This window comes from Pholis gunnellus, assembly GCF_910591455.1.
Source record: "Pholis gunnellus genome assembly, chromosome: 22".
Lineage (NCBI taxonomy): Eukaryota > Metazoa > Chordata > Actinopteri > Perciformes > Pholidae > Pholis > Pholis gunnellus.
In genome coordinates, this window is record NC_136549.1 from 8,804,664 (window position 1) to 8,820,264 (window position 15,601).

Sequence of the window (15,601 nt, forward strand, 5' to 3'; positions counted from 1 at the left end):
CAGTGCTTAATAATTGAATGGTAAAAGGGTTTACGTTCTAAAGAGAATCCATTTGGAACTTGTGTTCTCTTCCTAGTAAAGCCAAGCGTTTCCTCAACCGCACACTTGTTTTCCGGTGTGATAAACAGTTTATATTTAATTGTTCGGCATCCGGTCTTAAAAGTAAATCGATTCTGTTGGCCTGTCAAAAAAAAAAGGAGTCGAAAAAAAAGGATTTATGTGATTTTATTTCATTTTCTGTTTTTTTTGTCATTGAAACACAAATCTATTGAAGCTTGTGCTCTACAGTGTGACCAATTACAGTGCACTTGTGTTGTCTTGTCCTGTCTCTTCTCTTTCCCCCCTTTTTCTTTCATTCCTTACTCCCACCATCCCTCTCTTCCTCTTTTTTTTTCCACGAGAGCCGTCACTAGTAATGAGGCCCAGCTCCGTCTGTGTGTGCACCTCTGTGTGTGTGCACGCCTACTCGCATGTGTGTTTCTCCGTGTGTTTGGTTCCTCTGTGTGTGTGTGTGTGTGTGTGTGTGTGTGTGTGTGTGTGTGTGTGTGTGTGTGTGTGTGTGTGTGTGTGTGTGTGTGTGTGTGTGTGTGTGTGTGTGTTAAGGGTGTGTGGGGGGGGTTGAGCCTTTCACTTGGTCCAGTCCCTGTCACTCCCTGTGAATTAGATTGATGATAGGCGATGGCCGGGGCCACTAACTGGACCGGGGAGGCGGGGCCGCCTGGCACCCTGTTTGGAAGACCCCTTCACCTCTCAGCAGCGGCTGGCTGCGCTCCATCCCCCTAACAGTGTCCACAGGACTTTGAGCAGACACTCAGCACCACCTAATTTATGGCCCAACTAGCTTGTTACTGTCAGAGTCTCGCTGACCTAAATTTTTGCTATTGACAAAAAGATGAAATGCTATTTGTTTGGCCTGACCTGTCTACACCCTTTCCCCCCCGACCTCTTGTTCTCCTTACATCCCCGGCAGAACTCTTTCTCGCTCGGTTTATATGAAACGTCTTCTTTCTGTCTACCACCCCAATGCTACGCCTCATGTTATTTATTCTCGTCCTTCTTTCTATTCCTCTCCTCTCCTCTAATCTCCTCTAATGTACTCTCTTCTTCTTCTCTCTTAACAGCTTTCTAAAGAACGTGAGCGTCTTCAGGCGATGATGGCCCACTTGCACATGCGGCCCTCGGAACCCAAGTCATCTCCCAAACCAGTGAGTGCATATTGCTCTGGCCACCGTTAACAGACTTGGCTGTGAATGAGGCCCCCGCACAGAAAATGAACAGTTTAACCACGCGGCGGTTGTGTGAGCGACAGAAGATGAAAGGGGGGGGGGGGAATGGGATTTGTGATACAAAGTTCTATCTGCTTCATATTGGGTATTGTGCGCCCGTGAGAGGACAATAGAGTTTGCAAGTGTATTAGATGGCAGTGGAGTCCTCGTCTAAAATACAGGGTCATTTCTTTGTGATGGATATAATAGCCAAAACAACCTGTTGGATGCTGATGACTGTTTGGCTCGGTGGCCGCGGTAGCACTCCAAAACGGAATGAGAGAGGAGAAGCTATGTCATTTTAACAACAAACACCTGTAAATTACAGCCGAGTGGAGAAGATGGTGTGGTGTTGACATAAATACCAGCAGTGCTGCTGAAATTGGTTGCATTAAAAAAAAAAGAAAAAAAGTCCAAAATTGTGAAAGGGGTCCTAGAAGAAGTAAAAAGATGTCATTCTGCGTTTTCTTTCTCTCGCCTTTTACTTCTAGATGGAATGATTATGAATACATTTCTCCCAACCGGCATTTGAATTTAATAAGATGATACATTTGAGCAAACAGTATTTCTTTCCAGTTTTAGGCGTTTTTTTTAAATACTTCAGAGCAAAACATTGTTAGCGTGTTTCTGCTGCTTAGTAAGTGCCTACTTTCAATAGAATAATTTTCCTCATCACCTCTCATCAGAGAATGTAGATAATCACAAGATAGCATAATTATCCCATAATTCCATCAGGAATCAAACTCCCTTTTTATTATTCAATCTCTCGCTCTCTCTCTCTCTCTCTCTCTCTCTCTCTCTCTCTCTCTCTCTCTCTCTCTCTCTCTCTCTCTCTCTCTCTCTGTAGCTTTTTTTTTTTAATCTTCAAAACTCCAGCAGCTTGGTTCCATCCTCGCCCAATAAAGAATTTGCAGCCTATAATCCACGCCTGAATATGAATGAATGATGCTAATGAAGTATTGCATTACATAAAGCACACATGAAAGAGCGGCTAATTGCATTTGATGGTGGGGGCAATTCAGACAGAATTCTTAAACGAACAGTTAAGTCCTCAGTTTTAAGGCTCCCCCGCTTTTTAAGATGAAGATTTGGCGCGGCGAACAACATGCATGTGTGTGTGTGTGTGTGTGTGTAGCACAAGTGAACAGACATAACAAAAGAGAGATGGTTGTCGGATTTCAAATGACAGCATGGATTTACGCCCGGTGAGAATCACAGGGTGCAGGATAGAAACAGCTGAGACATTTGATAAATATGAGTAGTCGTGTGTTATAAGTCCGATTTTTTCATTAGTGAAGCTCACGAAACAACCAATGCCAGACGAATACAAGACACCGGCGCACTGTCTCCAATATGACCCCATTTATTCTCTGAATCACACTTCATTAAATGCTACCTTTTGGCCATGCCATGGATGGATGAGAATCAAAGTTAGCAAGGCTGCAAGTTGTGAATAATAATCTCTCTCTCTCTCTCTCTCTCTCTCTCTCTCTCTCTCTCTCTCTCTCCCTCAACCACTATGAAGTTAATGGCCATCTGCACATTACATCCTTAATATTAATAAATTAATGTTAGTGGTCAAGTATGTGTGGTGTGTGTGTGTCTGTCAGAACAAAAAAACATAGTTAACCGAAAAAGACTGACCATAATTAGTAGTTTTCTTCCGGTACATGGCTGTAGTTATTGTTTAGGTCGATGTTTTTGAGAATTGGCTGTGTATATACATTCTGACCTATTGTGTTACTGTTTAATGTTATTGTCTAATGTTCTGCACCACCCGCCGTGACACATTCCTTGTATGTGAAACATACTCTGGCTAATAAACGGTTCTGATTCTGATTCTGATTCTGAGATGTATTCATAATACTTATATTACTTATATACTATATTAATACACTTTATTCATGTAGCACTCTTAACGGTGTTACAAAGTGCTTCACAACAGGAAGGAAAACCAAACGAGGCAGATAAAATGAGAATAAGGCCAAAGGACATAAAGATGGTAAAGGTCCGATAACTGGGAATAAAAACGGTACAAATCAAAAACTTTCACAAATAGATGTTTATACTTTTCTCAACTGTACTCAGCCGAGGCCTGTATATATATATGCAGCCAGCCCTGGTCCCAGCTCATTGTGTAGCAGCTCATTACAGCTAAGTGGGCATATAATTATCATCTGAAAAACGCTCACACATCCACTGGAGTCTCTCAAACTTGACATTTCATCGTATTTATCAACACATGCCACAAATGACCGCCGATACCTTCTCCTCAGCCTCGCTCCTCCATCTCTCCGCGCCTTCGCCCCCCCCCCCCCCCCCCCCCCCCCCCCCCCCCATTCCCTTCCTTCTTTCAAGTCGCTTTTAATTCAAACTCTCGCATCGAATGCATTCCACTTGTAGACTCACAATTAAGGCAATTTGGTCTGAATATGTAACGATGTCATTACCATTCCAACTAAATTAGCGCAGAGACTAAAAGGTCAGTTAGGAATTTTCCAGTCGGTTAGAGCCACTCACATGAGATTTGGGTAGCGGGCGGCAAAAGTGGTGGAAAAAGCCGGACGATTACCGAGCCCGGTTGGCATCCGTGCCAGAGGTGACGAACACTCTCTGGTCCCTGATGTTGAAGGAGTGGAGGAGACAAAGATTCTTTTGTTAAAAGTGTCTTTTTTTTTTTTTTCCACCTTAGAGAAAGAACATGAACCTCTACTAATTGTTATACTTCCTCGTGAACTGGAAGTCTCACTGGACTAGGGGGGGGGGGGGGGAACATCGACTATAACTGTATTAATGACTTCCAGTTGTGTTGTTGATGATGTTTTATCAGATTTAGTCTCGTATGAATGAGCAATCAACCGGGTTTATCCAGCAGCACGGTTATTACACTCTCTCTCTCGCCACACAATCCGTTTACTGGTTCCAATTGTAAGAGCAGGATCTTTGGCCGAGTGGGCTCAGAGTCGCTGCCAATATCTACGACAACGGCGCCGCAACAGCAACTTCCTACCAAAGTACAACATGATGTCACGAGTTGGGGTGGTGGTTCTGCACCTGGCTCGGATAACCCTTTTGTAGCGCGCAAGGTTTCACCAGCTCATTGCTCCGGTGTGGAAGGAGTATGGGTGATTGTAGTGGGGGAGATAGAGAGGGAGGGAGGGAGTGATAAATAGAGAGATAAAGAGAGATGGGGCCGGGATAACACGGAGGCTGATCGTTGGATAATCTTGAACAGCATGCTCTAATTAGAATTCTTATGATACAATTTGGTGGTTGTAATTAGTGGAGATGGGCTGGCTCCTCTCCACGAGCCTTGTTAGTGGAAACACAGCTGTGTTAGAGAGGAGGAGAGCAGACACTCTGCTCTGTCAGAGAAACCACGAAATAATGCCACCCTCTCTCTGTCTCCCTCCCTCTCTCTCCCTCTCTCTCTCTCTCTCTCTCTCTCTCTCCCTGCTGCTTGCATCTGTCTCGTTCTCACCCTCCGCCCGCGCTTTATCTTCCTCCAACCCCCAGCTCAACTTGGTGTCCAGCGTCACCATGTCCAAGAACTTGCCCTCAGCATCGCCCCCCAACTTACCTCAGACACCCACCACGCCCACAGCACCGATCACACCCATGGCCGCCATGCCCCAGGTGCCATCGATACTGGGAGGAGCAAACATCCCCAGTATGGGAGCCTTGCGCAGACGCCACTCGGACAAATACTCCATGCCTCTGTCGTCAGGTAGGACCAACTACTCGGCACTGAACACGACACAGAAATATGATCACACGGGGCAGAAAGTTCACCGTCAAGCAAAGTTTGACAATATGCTGGATTGCATGTGAATCCTTAGAACATAACAATATAAAGGTTTTGTGTTGTGAAATCCTAAATTGCTTGAATATGTGAATTGAGCCCGACGCTGAGACAAACACACAGACACATGGGCCTATTAGATGTTAATTTAGCTCAAATTCTCATTCTGTTCCTGAATTTGATTAAAATTTCAATTCAGAATTTGTTGACTTGAACACTTGTTTTTTCCATTTTTAAAAGGAATTTCTATTATAATATAATGACATAGAAAATTGCAAATTACCTCAACCCTGAACACTGCACTATTAATAGTACTCAACCCATAATTGCGTTGCAGTGCTTTTTTTTTTTTTGCACACATAGACATGCATGTACACTCGCTCACACACACACACACACACACACGTACACTGACATAAACACACACAACCACATGGGCTTGTTGGTCTTAGCAATGTGAGACGTCTGGTGGGTTTATAAAAGCAAGCCTGTGTTTAATCACTCTATATGTAAATAGACAAGAACTTCCTCTGTGCATAAATATTACATGAATGTTAATTAAGTTCAAATAATGGTGGAAAAATACAATATTTATTACATTAAGACATTCCGTGTATTAAGCTTAGCATTTTAAACGGTCCGTCTTTGATGTTTATATTTACTCTCTCTGTGTTTAGTGTGGAGACGTATAAATTATTCAACTTCACCCTAACTAACTACACGGATCTCATTTTATGGACGTATGCGTGTTTAAGATCTCTCACGAGAGAGATTAATTAAAAATGCATTTTGTTAGACATAGAAAATGCTGATTTGATGTGCCCCCTCTAACCCCCCCCCTCCCACCCTACCCTCTTTTTCTCCCCCTCCTCCCCTTTCTCTCTCCCCCCCTTTTAATTTGATGTAACCTTGAGTAAATTCAATACCTAAAGGACTAACATTTTACCCAATTATTTCAGGTGGTGACACAGTATTTATTTTTCCAGAGATTGCCCCAAACTACGAGTTTTATAAGAACGCAGATGTCAGACCGCCATTTACTTATGCAACCCTCATAAGACAGGTGAGTGGGAAATAAATTAACTTTGCCTGATTAGATTAAAATTAATTGCTGCATGAATCATGGCAGCTTTCTCAATCCGTTGGTGTGTGTGTGTGTGTGTGTGTGTGTGTGTGTGTGTGTGTGTGTGTGTGTGTGTGTGTGTGTGTGTGCGCGTCAGTTACGTGGTCTCGTTAGTAAACCATTATTTGATGTCATCTCATTTCAGGCTATCATGGACTCTGCCGACATGCAGTTAACGCTTAATGAAATCTACAGCTGGTTCACACGCACGTTCGCCTACTTCAGACGCAATGCTGCAACTTGGAAGGTAACCCCAATGTACCCTCCACCTCCACCTTCGCTATGCCCTTTCACTCGTCTTCCTCCCGCTCAAGTCAAAAACCGAACCTTAAGAAGGCACATATTTACCCAGCGCCCGAGCGATTAATACCCCTCTCCCCTTCTTCCTCACCTCTCTCTTGAATAGAGGCCATTGTTCCTCTTATTTATTTGTTCCCTTCATTCCGCCTTCTCTGCTTGGCGATGACAGCTGAAGGAATTGTTCTGCCTTAGCTATCGTTTTCCTAATTTGGGTGCAATTAATAGCGGAGGCTCGGCGTCGAGAGGAGAGCGCTGTGATGCACTAATTATACAGCAGCCACTCCATCATCAGCACCTTTTGTTAAGAGAGACACCCCACCTCCTAGTCCTGAAACCACCTTCTCCCGCATATCATTGGTGAATTAGTAAGAAAGATGGCTGTTTGCCTGTTAACCAGCTCTCGGCTATGTGAAGGGGTGTGGGCCAAAGATGCACGACTCACGGGAACTCACATGTACACAAACACATGAACTGTGTCTGAGAGTGGGTTTAAGGGTGTTTTCATGTGGAACTAAAGACAGGGAGGGAAGTGAGAATTGGCCTGTCATGGAGGCAGCACTCCTTATTTACCCACACAAAGGGCCCATTTGTATATCTGTCCCTACAACTTTATTCTCCTGTCTTCCTCCACAAAGATAATAAAAAAAGTCTTTCCCGCAGCACATGTTTTAACCAGAAGTGTGTCTGCCTGCTGATAAAGAAAGCCTTCGCCGAGGCGTCAGTGTTTTGTCCCCGTGGCCCCTGCGCGTCATTCGTTAGCCGCCTTTAGCCTTTGTGGCTGAACGGAGGACTGGAGGGAAAACCCGACCAGCCGCTCATCAGTATGCAGGACGTGGCGCCGCAGCACTAGATTTAGCAAAGTGAATTAATTTGGATTTGGGATGCAAATGAGCACATGGGCGTGTGATCACCAATTCAGGAGGGCATGCAAAAAGATCGGTGCCCTTTTTTTCCAGTTTGTTAGGTACAGTGCGCGCCATGTTTTGCCGCGTCGTAATGTTGTGACAAGATATGTTCTCAGAGGTTTTTTGTGGCTGTTGTTTGCTGCACACCATCTCCAAATGTGGGGTTTTGTTTTCCTTGCTTTCCTGAGGGAAAAAAAAAGCTCCTCTGTTCTCGTGATAAAATAGCAATGATATCACAATGACATGAGACATCTCTCGTCTCCTGACTCGCACAAAAACCAAGGTGATCTATTTACATCCACATCTCCACAATTCCCTTTGTAAGCATTAGTGGGATGATCAGCGTCATTTGATGAACGGACAAAATTTGTTGTTTTTTAAAAAAGAGAGAAGAAGAAAAGAAATACTGAAATGAAAGGTAGTTTAATATCTTAGCTTGGTCTCAACAGCTCAAAAGAACGACCCCCCCCTGTCCTCTCTCTCTCTCTCTTTTCCTCTCACCCAGAAGCTTATTAGTTCTAACTATATAGCATGCATAATAAAACTGCTCATTTGCTCATTAATATTAAAATTATCATATTCAGAGCCATGGGCATTAAGATCAATCAAATCCTGGGATTTTCAGGTCAGATGCGAGATCTGCTTATGAGTTTTTTTTTTTCTTCGTTTTTTTTTTTTTTTTTAGTCCCCTTTTTCTTAGGGAAAGAGCAGTACACACCGAGCTAAGGCAGATGATAAATATGATAGCCAGGGATATTAAAGCCAAGGTTATTATTTGTAGAGTCTGATGCATGTTTTAATTATGGCCTTATGGTCATATTAATTTAAGAGGGCTTTTTTCAATAGGTTTTCCTTCTTTTGTAATTAATGAAAACACCTTACTGGTTTATTGTGTGAAAGATTTATGCCGCTTTAATTCAAACACAGCGTTTCATAATACATTTGAGAGGTGAAGTGTCATTTAAGCATGCATTCAACACCCGGTGTGACACCACACGGAGAATATTTGGACGTATAGATGTCAGACACAGTTCACCTTAATCCTCCTTATTCTTTCAGGCCCACACACTCTCTTTCAAACACACACACACACACTGACACAAGGGCCTCCTGATGACTTGTCTTTTTTTCTTGCAATACTGTCATCTTTTAAGCGATGTGTCCATTAAGAGAAATGCTTTTCTGGAGCAGAAAGGGTTACTGACATCACCATTATCAAGGCCGGCATTACCACTTCTGTCACCACCATAAGCCATTCGCTATGCTGATTACCTCCTTTTAGCCTACTTACTCTGATTGATATGTACTGTGTGCAGGACTTGTAAGAGCATTCGCTCTCACTCAATTTTTACTAATTAAATCAATGGTGCGTGAATGTTAAGAATTTCTTCAAAATGCAAGAAGAAAAAAATCAATTTCCAAGCCTTCTTTTTTTTTTTTCTTCTTGATGGTTAGTGAATGAATGCGACTCGTTTTTTACCTCATCCCTCTGACCCGTGTGTCCTGTCTCTCTGCAGAACGCCGTTCGCCACAACCTCAGTCTGCACAAGTGCTTCGTGCGCGTGGAGAACGTGAAGGGGGCGGTGTGGACGGTAGACGAGATGGAGTACCAGAAACGCAGGTCGCAGAAGATCACAGGGTACGAATCCTGTCACCTCTCCTTAGATCTAGATCTGAAGGTCAACGACATGTAGAGGATCAGAGCGCCCAAATTCAGTCCTCCTCTCGGAAGCTCCCCCTCTCTCCGTCTCCTTTTCTGTCCAGTTATTTCTTACTTCTTAATGATATGGACTAGTCTTTCTGCTGTGCCATTTGTTCTTTAGTTACTCATATTTGATATATTTCCATGACGTTATTACGAACAAGGCAAGTTACAGGTTGAACTCATTTCCTTTTTTTTGTTTGAATGTATCCAGAAGCCCATCACTTGTCAAGAACCTGCCCTCCAGTCTTGGCTATGGAAGTGCACTAAACGCCAGCTTACAGGTATGAACCAAAAGCTCAGACTCACCAGCTGCCTGTTTGTTTGACTGACAGGCACGACTACCGCCCGACTGATTGACCGAATGTGTGACTTAATGAGCATGGTTGCCGTGAACAATAGGGCTCCACATTAGGACACACACACACACATAAGAGAAAGCCAGTTCTTTTTGTCCTTATTCTCAGGTTTCTGCCTCTTTCTCTTTCTCTGTGTTTCTGTATCTCTTCTCTTACACCTTCCTCTCTCTCTCTCTCTGTCTTTCTCTCTCCTCCTCCTCCTCTCTTCTTCCTGTACACCGTCAGACTCAGAAGGCCACCCTGTGGTCGAATCAGGAAGCAACTCCCCCCCCCCCTCCCCCCTCTTTCTTTCTGTCCTTTTTTCCCCTTCTTTTTGCTGTGGCAGCCACCCCCTAGATTGATAGTGGCATGTGCAAATGCAAGGGCATGTGCATTAATATTTATCTAAGCTGTCATAAATGATTTGGCTTCACAGGGTACGCCGGACGAGGTGCTCATGGCAAAAACTTTAAAAATGTAATCACTGTATATAACTTTAATGCGCAGCAGGCGAAAGTGTCAGGAGCTTTTATTATTTTGAGGTAAGGTTTTGGGGGAGTTTTTTTAATAGCCACACCACACAAGGGCATATGAATGGCAGCTGGTGGGGAGGTAGTTGTCAGCAAGGTGTCACATGGGGGGGGAAATAAGCCAGCAACAGAGTAGAACAACTTGAGCATGAGACAACTGCGTTTTAATAATTACTCTGTTAAATCTTACCATTCTCTCTAGCTGATCTTTATGCTTCCCCTCTCTCCCTCCACACGCCTCACCTGCCTCCGACCCTTTACGCTTTTGAACTCTCTCACCCCTTCTGACATGGCTACGCCCACATTATCCTTCCTCCATCTTCCTCCAAACTCGAATCCTCAAATATTCCTTCTCCATTCCCCTCCCTCCTGCAGGCTGCCCTGGCTGAGACCTCCCTGCTGGGGACCCCCGGCCTCATGAACAGCGGCTCCAACGGCCCGATGGGAGGCAGCTGCCACGGCCTCCTGGGCGGAGATCCGTCCATCCTGACGGGCTTGAGTCCACCCGGACTGCTGGGCGGGAGTCCGCACGGAATGCTGGGCGGGAGTCCGCACGGGCTGCTGGGTGGCAGCCCCCCAGGTATGCTGAGCGGCAGCCCCCCCAACCTGTTGCACTCTGCCCACGATGGTTACAACGGCTCACTCGACCACCTGGACACCAACGGACACGGCAGCCCCGGATACTCCCCACCAGTACACATGTGAGTTCCAAACCGATTACTCCCGCAACCGATACTCCCATCCAAGCATGAATGCAAAAGATAACTACTGTTTTTATTTTATTTCTTTCAAACAATGTATTGGTGTTCATTTGATTACTATAAAAAAAAAACAGTAGTCAAGTGAGAATAAGAATGTAAACCATCATTATCCTTTAACCCAGAATCCCTTCTTGAGATAATTGTGTCACACATCCTACATTTCTTTACGAGGACCTATTTGAGAACGCAAGCACGTGTTCAACCACCCACCTCCACTCCTACACTCGCTGTCCTTGTGCCCTTTGTTAGTTTAATTGCTTGATATTTAACCCACAGTACCAGTATGTTCTTCAGTATGCCATGACCCGGGGGCAAGGTTCAGTTCCCAGTATCTATCGTATCAGACTTCTCTCTCTGTCTCTGCTTTGGTTTTATTTTAATGGCATTGTGCTAATACCTGAGGTGAGCCTGACGTTTGGGATAACAGTTGGTTCTAACTCTATAAATAGGCTCTATTACACATTCATCTTTAATTACACCACCGTCTGCATTATAGGGTTTTAGCTGCTATATTTTATGCAGGACTGTTCCTATTAATATTATAGTGTAATTACTTTAAAAATCTCTCCTTTCCCCCCCCCCCCCCCCCCCCATCTCTGTTTTAATGGAGCTGAGAGAGAAAGAGAGTGTTTTTAAAAAAAATGAATCTCATGTGAGTTTCAGGAAATGTCTGAAACAACCTGAGCTGTGGCGAAAGCAGACATGCAGGGAAACGCACACGCTCACGAAGGCACACGTGACAACAAACAGAAATCGCACATTAATGATTCTCATCCACTGTCCGTCAAAGCCCATGTTGCAAAGTCGGGCGACATTAGCTAACCACTTCTGTAATGGATAAAGGGTGCACTCAGGCTGCATGCCCCTCTCTCTCTCCGAGTGTGTCTGTGAGAACAGAAAGAAAAGTGTTTGGTTAGCCCTACCAGACATCTATACGTTAATCTATTTGGACGTGTTTACCCCTCTCTGAAATGGGGTGTTAAGTGGAGCAAATCTGCCCGGCTCGAGACAGAATCCCAGTGTTACCACTCCCCCAGGTCATTTAACTTTTAGTAACCGGACAGCGTTGACTTTCTCTTTCTTGCTTGCTCTCTCTTCTCTCTGGCCACGCTGCCTTGACACTGACATGAGTGGCTGTGGAGGATGAGATGCATTCATCCATCCATCCCTCCCCTCCCTCCCCTCCCTCCATCACCGCCTGCCTTTACACAGCCACGACAACCTCAAAATGGAAGAAATGTGTTTTCCATGACTGGCTTTTCCAGGATGTTGTTTAAATAATGGAGTGGCTTGTAGCACTAAACTAAATAGCACATCACCTTGAAGGCCTTTCTCAGGAGAGGACTCCTCAGCACAACCAAGTCAGTCCAACAATTAGACAAACCTCTCCTTCCCCGCAACGTCTGAAGGTTAATGCTCTCTGCTTAACCGCAAACCAGATCGCCCCAGGCCATGCTGTGTGTGTGCGTGTGTTTGCGCTTGTGTGTATGCGTGTGCAATACACTCATGTAGACCCTAAGGGGTGAAGCTTAAAAGAAGTGCTGTATACCAGGAGAGACTCTGCAACTGTAAAATCAGCGTGAGCGCATTAGCAACTCCACACGAAATGAGAATGACCGGAGTAGAGCGTTGGTTCCTGGAAACCAAACTTCCGGCTGGAGTCCAATAAAAGCAAATCAAATCTATGTAATATCACTCTATTTCATCGGCCGCGTCTTGTGCTGTCACATCAAATTGTTTGGTGTTAGCTAATGAATCACAGTGAGGTGTTATGAATATCTTTCGTTGGCCCCCTCAGTCCTCACAGCCTCCCTTTAATGCCCCCACTCCCCTCGTCTCGTCCCGTCCCCCGTCCCCCGTCCCCCACACACACACACCACCTCTCCTGTCCCCCAACCTACCATTAGGCCCGTGGACTAATGACCTTATTTGCATCCCTGACATACCTCTGCATGATTGCTGGTGCTAATCTCCAATTGATGTGAGAGCAGGCATCTCGAAAGCACGCACACACAAACGCAGAGCACGGCGTATTTATTACGCCGCAAAGTCCAGCGTTTACTCCTGAGCGACTCAGTAATGGCAGCCAGCCATTAAGTACTAAATGGCTCATCCACATATTTTAATAAAGTGTCAGAAAGCTCAGGCCTGTGAATATGGTCCTGCATATTTTTCTTCAAAGCCACACAAACAGCTTATGAGCTGCATATTCGAATAACAGAGGAGATCTTTGGTACGCGGTATAGAAACGTTAATAAATGGTGTATAGCACACTATGACGTGGTAGTAAACGGATTCGTGTTTTATTAAAGTATTTGTTGACGACTTTAACTCCTCCTGTGGGCACCCATAATTTGAGGGTGGTGAATAAATACAATGGATGACAATACAATACAATAATAATCAAAAATGCCCTTCTAGTTGGTACAATCATGTTATACTGTATTATAAACCCTTTATTATAAAACATAATAATAAAGAGTTTAGGTACAACATGCTGCTCATGAATCCTGAATAAAGGGAATTAAAGTCTTAAAATGTACCTTTATGCGATTTTATCGTTATACAAATATTTGCAGTATATTTCAATGTGTCTGGATTTTTATATCAAATGTTTCATTATTTAGTCTATAGATTTACATAAAAGAACAAAAATGAGTACAGTTGGATTTTACTGTATTTCACAAAACCACGACAGAATTGAATTTACTCCGTAATAAAAATGAGTCTTTTCATTCAGTCGGCCCGGTAGTGTCAGGTCACAGTGTTTCTGTTTGTGTGTGTGTGTTTTTCCTCTCGCTGCCTCCATGAATCTGAGGGGCAGAAACAGAAATATTCATCGCTCCGCTTGCATCCCGCTAAGATCAGCCTCTTCTTTTCATCCCACCACATCAGAATATTAATTTACAGTGTTTGGTTTGAATATTAAAGTCATCTGTACCTTTTTAAAATTCTCTTCAAATTCAAACCCCCCCCCCCCCCCCCCCCCCCTTCCACTGATGAAGGCAACCCAGGAGAGAGAGGCTATGAGACGCGTCCTAACGCACCACCACTTGATAAGTCTCCCTCTCTCTCCACTCCCCTCTTTCATAGTCTAGGGGGATTTTCTGATGCATCCGATGCGTCAGAAATAATTAGGTTTTGTCAGATTTATCATCGTGGCACAAACCCCTCTCCCCATCCAGGGCCCCCAGATCATGTTATGCCTTGTTTGTGTGTGACAGCATTATTATTCTTTTTACTCGCCCAACACTTTTTTTTTTCCGCCCACTCCTCTGTTGTTCTGAGGGGAGCGGCGTCCTGCTCGCGGCGCCGCTGCTGCTCCCTGCCCAGCGCTTATTGACAGTGGCTAAAGATATTCATCCATTTAGAGTTAAAAACATGTATCATGGTGTCCGAGCCAACTGCCGGGGCTGAAGTTGATTAATGGCAGAACCTAGCTGCCGGTTTTTCCTCTTGAGGAGCGACATGCACAGCCCCTGCATATTAACGAGTGGCTGCGCTTTCTATTAACTAGATAAAAAAGCCTCTCCTCTGCCTTTGCTCCAGGGGGCTTAGGGATGAGAAATTCTCCATTATTTATCATGTGGCCTGTTTTTTTTTCCCCCCCTCCTTTTTTTCCTTTTTCATGTATTTCAACCTGGTGTCATCAGTAAACTTTTAAATGCCAAACATGTCTGGAACATCACAGCTTATCGGCCTTACAGGGGCCATGTTTTTCATGCAATTTTCATGCGCTTACTTACAGTAGACGTGAGGCATCATGTCGAATTAGTGTCTCGCAAACAACACGGTTGTTACTTTCACTAGATGATGCATGTAATGGCTGTTATCTGCCTGTTTTCTGATACAACAAACTATTTTTCTGTGAGCTGAACACCACGTCGTGTATTCCATGTGCAGAAAAAGGGGCTTAATGACCAGAAACCCTTTCTCGCTTTTAAATAATATTATCTATAACGGTAATAATTAGCTTTTATTTTATTTTCTTGCTCTCTTAACTGCTAACAGCTGTACATTTAGCAGGTAATTCAAAATGACATCAATGAGGTCAAACAAGTGCTATCGGCTGCAGAAAATGTCCCGTCAAACATGTGAAACTCTAAACATTTCTCGTCGATGTGCTTGTGTCAATAGGCTTCCCATTCACGTGAAGGAGGAGCCACTTAACATGGACGAAGACGACTGTCCGATGTCACTGGTGACGACAGCCAATCACAGTCCAGAGCTGGACGATGACCGGGAGCTGGAGGAAGGGAACTTATCAGACGACCTGGAGTGACTAGGATACAGTTTTTGGTCAACATTTCCCTTCACCCAGCCGCACTGTTTCTCTCACACAAACCTTCTGCAAGACTACAAACCACTCCACAGTCCAAGCAACCACAGCTGACTCTCTCTTTGTCTCTCTCACCACTGGGACTATTTATTGAGCATGCAATCCGGATGGAGACCGGTCCGAAGGAACTCTTTGTTGCAGCCCTTTGGGATCCCCACACATGACAGGCATGAGATGTCTGATTAGAATTAACTCTTTGAGACCTATTTCATTAGACAAGGCGTAGCCACACACAGTACAAGGATGATGGACTCATGGATGGGGGGGGGGGGGGGAAACATGAAACAAATGAGCAAATCATGTTCCGTTGAAAGCTAGCGGCCTCATATACTGCCAAAAAGGAAGACGTTTTATGTTTGTGAATAATCCAACCCCCCAGTAGTTGTTCGTGTCTAGAGACAATTGCTGGTTCAATTCAAGTTGTTGCTCTGTTATCATTTGCACAGGAGTAGTCTCAGAAATTTGTGTCACTGCCTGTATGTTGCTACTATAATGAAAACCAGTATATTATTTTTAGCTTCTTTTTTTTCTTTTTT

The 15,601-nt window shown here is 44.2% G+C and overlaps 1 protein-coding gene across 1 annotated transcript in view; it reads left to right on the forward strand.

The window, feature by feature from the left end:
* Positions 1-15,291, forward strand: part of foxp2 (forkhead box P2) — a 90,098-nt gene extending 74,807 nt beyond the window's left edge. Inside the window, exons 11-18 of the mRNA XM_079184058.1 lie at positions 1,122-1,205; positions 4,782-4,992; positions 6,027-6,130; positions 6,336-6,437; positions 8,913-9,034; positions 9,312-9,381; positions 10,341-10,666; positions 14,864-15,291. Coding sequence (XP_079040184.1) covers positions 1,122-1,205; positions 4,782-4,992; positions 6,027-6,130; positions 6,336-6,437; positions 8,913-9,034; positions 9,312-9,381; positions 10,341-10,666; positions 14,864-15,008 — 1,164 coding nt within the window. The 3' untranslated portion in view covers positions 15,009-15,291. The remainder of the gene's footprint in view (positions 1-1,121; positions 1,206-4,781; positions 4,993-6,026; positions 6,131-6,335; positions 6,438-8,912; positions 9,035-9,311; positions 9,382-10,340; positions 10,667-14,863) is intronic.
* The last annotated feature ends 310 nt before the right edge of the window (positions 15,292-15,601 follow it).